The following is a 2,733-nucleotide window of genomic DNA, read 5'->3' as shown; positions in this document are numbered from 1 at the left end:
AATTAAGGCCGACGCGCCATTAATACGGGAGCGCTAAGTCCCGCGCCGAGGGCCGACCCGCGCCCTAGCGCGTCACCGATCGACACCCGAAATCGATACACGCGTCAAAGAACCGCCCACCGCCCACCGACGCGACGGCAACGGACCACCCGACCGCTAACAGCTCCTGCCGGATTTACACTGCGCGATTAATCATCGATACACGACCGAACACCCAAAAACGCGAACCGCGCTGCGCACGATCGCGGTGCATTGTATGCACCCTCCGACTTTATACATACTCGCAGACCGATATTACACGTACTCGCACACCTACATTGCGTAACCGCACACATACATACATTATCCGTACGCGCACACCGACATTATACGTACTCGCACGCATACCTCGCGTACTCGCATACCGACATTATACGTACTCGCACACATACAACGTCCGCCAACCGACCCAGACGCTCGACGTCGCTGGTGCGCTCGATGATATCCGACGAAAAGTATCCACGTACGTCGACGCGCACCCTGACGAATTCAGGTCACAAGGCGAAGAACCTGCAACCACCGTTGGGCGCACGTAATCACCGAGAATCGGTGATGCGCTCGGGTACCGACCAACCGATACCAGATACACCCGAGTCGCATCCACCAGTTCTACGATCGACCAACTAGCGTCCAACAGTCTTGGGAGCAGGCCACCGTTGACCTCGCCGAGCCAGCAAGGGCCGGCACCCGACCGCACCAGCCGATGCACCTCCGCTGCCAGGACCGTCCGCCCACCGGCCCAACCGCCAGACCACCGAGCCGACAATTTCAACGCAAAACCCGCGTCAAAATATATCGGGCCGCTCGAAGTTCGCCGAATTATCTCGCCCGTCATCGTAGACCTGAGGAGCAAGCGGGGAAAATGGTACCGACACGTACACGTACAGGATCTCAAAGTCGCAAAAAAACAAAACAAGACGGCGACGATAACAACACCGACGACGAAGAAGATGATACCCCCACCACCGGCGAAGACTAAGAAACGGCCGAAATAAAAAATCCAGGCACAGATAGCAAAGATGAGTCAACCCGACGACATCCTAGCTGCGATCAACGAGCTATTAGACGACCCGCTGTTCGCCTACGATCCGCCGCTGCCAGGACCGTCCGACCAGCAAAAACCGCCGCCGAGCAGCCGTCCGCCAAACGGGCCAGCCACCCGACCGCCGAGCCGACCGCCAAGGATCGGCACGCTGATCCAACGCTCCGACAGGGTCAATCAGCGAAAGATGGAGCAGCTGATGCAAGCACCGCCACCACCACCGGCCCGTCCGCGCCGACCGGCAACCGCACCGGCCCGCACAAAACCGCGGGAAACTACCACCAGCGAAGACCAGCCGCCTCAATTACTGATGCCGACGGGACCACTACCGCCACCGCCGATCCGAGTACAGGTGGAACCCGGCATCATATTTGATGTACTACATTTCGCGGTACACGTATCGCGCAAATACAAGGTTCGATCATTCCAAGGGCATTGGGTAATGCGCTTCTCCAAGACAGTAAGACGCCTGGAAAACCGCCTAGATCCTTAACCGCTCAGAGAGAGAGAAAACGGGGTCGGGTGTACTCAGCCTCCGCCAAGAGTTTGCGGCATCTCCGGGAGCGATCCTTCCGAAACCGATTAAAACGAGGCAAACGGGAACGGGCGTACTCGTTCCCGTCGAGAGTACTCGACACCTCGCATAAATCCGACCACCTGCGTGCAACGGCAACCTTCTAGTGGTGGGGAGTTCCCTGCCATCGACGGGTATTCTCGTCGGCCGTTGCACTCCCGAATTACACGGGGACAGACCATCCCGACTTACTACCAAACGCACTAGACACGCTTATCTAATACGGCCCGACCGCCATTACGACATCGGGACTCGCCATTGATACAGCGCGCTAAGTCCCGCGCCAGGGGATGACCCACATCCCTACCGCGCCACCGATCGACATACGCGATCAATACCTACGCGTCGGAGGACCGCCCACCGGGCCGACCGCAATTACCGCCCGACAGCTAACGTCATCTGCCGAAATCACGGCCCGCGAGCTATAATCGATATTCGATCGATCCGCCGGAAACTCGAACCGCGCCACGCATCCGTGAGTTGCATTGGATGCACCGCGCCCCAATACGACCGTACCGCTGCACTTCCTGCATCGTACACGCATTTACATTATATCGATATCGATTGTAATCATTTATACATCGCACACCGCCGTATCGCCGTACAAGCAACCGCACACCTACATACATTATCCGTACGCGCACACCGACATTATACGTACCCGCACGAATACCTCGCGTACTCGCATACCGATATTATACGTACTCGCACACATACATTGCGTAATCGCACACATACATTGTACATCCTCGCATCTATACATTATCCGTACTCGCACACCGACATTATACGTACCCGCACGCATACATCGCGTACTCGTATACCGACATTATACGTACTCGCACACATACATTGCGTAACCGCAGACATACATTGTACATACTCGCATCTATACTTTGTAACGATACGTTACCAGCCTCGCGGGCCGACCGCAATTCTGAGGCTCGGCGCTTATGGCGCCCCTAAACTTCCACACCCGTGTCTCGGCCCCACCGTGGGGCCGCCCCACCACGCGCCGACTCGCGTGAGTGGGAGGCCGGCCGCCGGTATATAAGGCGCTCCGGCGAGCGTAGCGTTA

The 2,733-nt window shown here is 57.3% G+C and overlaps 1 protein-coding gene across 1 annotated transcript; it reads left to right on the top strand.

Moving 5' to 3' along the window:
• The first annotated feature begins 1,058 nt into the window (after positions 1-1,058).
• Positions 1,059-1,574, top strand: LOC115244080 (proline-rich protein HaeIII subfamily 1-like). The gene has a single exon (XM_029821467.1). The coding sequence runs from the start codon at positions 1,059-1,061 to the stop codon at positions 1,572-1,574; it is 516 nt and encodes a 171-aa protein (XP_029677327.1).
• The last annotated feature ends 1,159 nt before the right edge of the window (positions 1,575-2,733 follow it).

The sequence above is a fragment of the Formica exsecta genome, unplaced genomic scaffold, assembly GCF_003651465.1.
Source record: "Formica exsecta isolate Colony F162 unplaced genomic scaffold, ASM365146v1 scaffold792, whole genome shotgun sequence".
NCBI classification, from domain to species: Eukaryota; Metazoa; Arthropoda; class Insecta; order Hymenoptera; family Formicidae; genus Formica; species Formica exsecta.
This window is presented reverse-complemented; position numbering and strand designations above follow the sequence as displayed.

What these genes read in the sequence shown, in the direction of transcription:
- LOC115244080 (XM_029821467.1), top strand. Translation starts at nt 1,059, where the DNA reads ATGAGTCAACCCGACGACATCCTAGCTGCGATCAACGAGCTATTAGAC.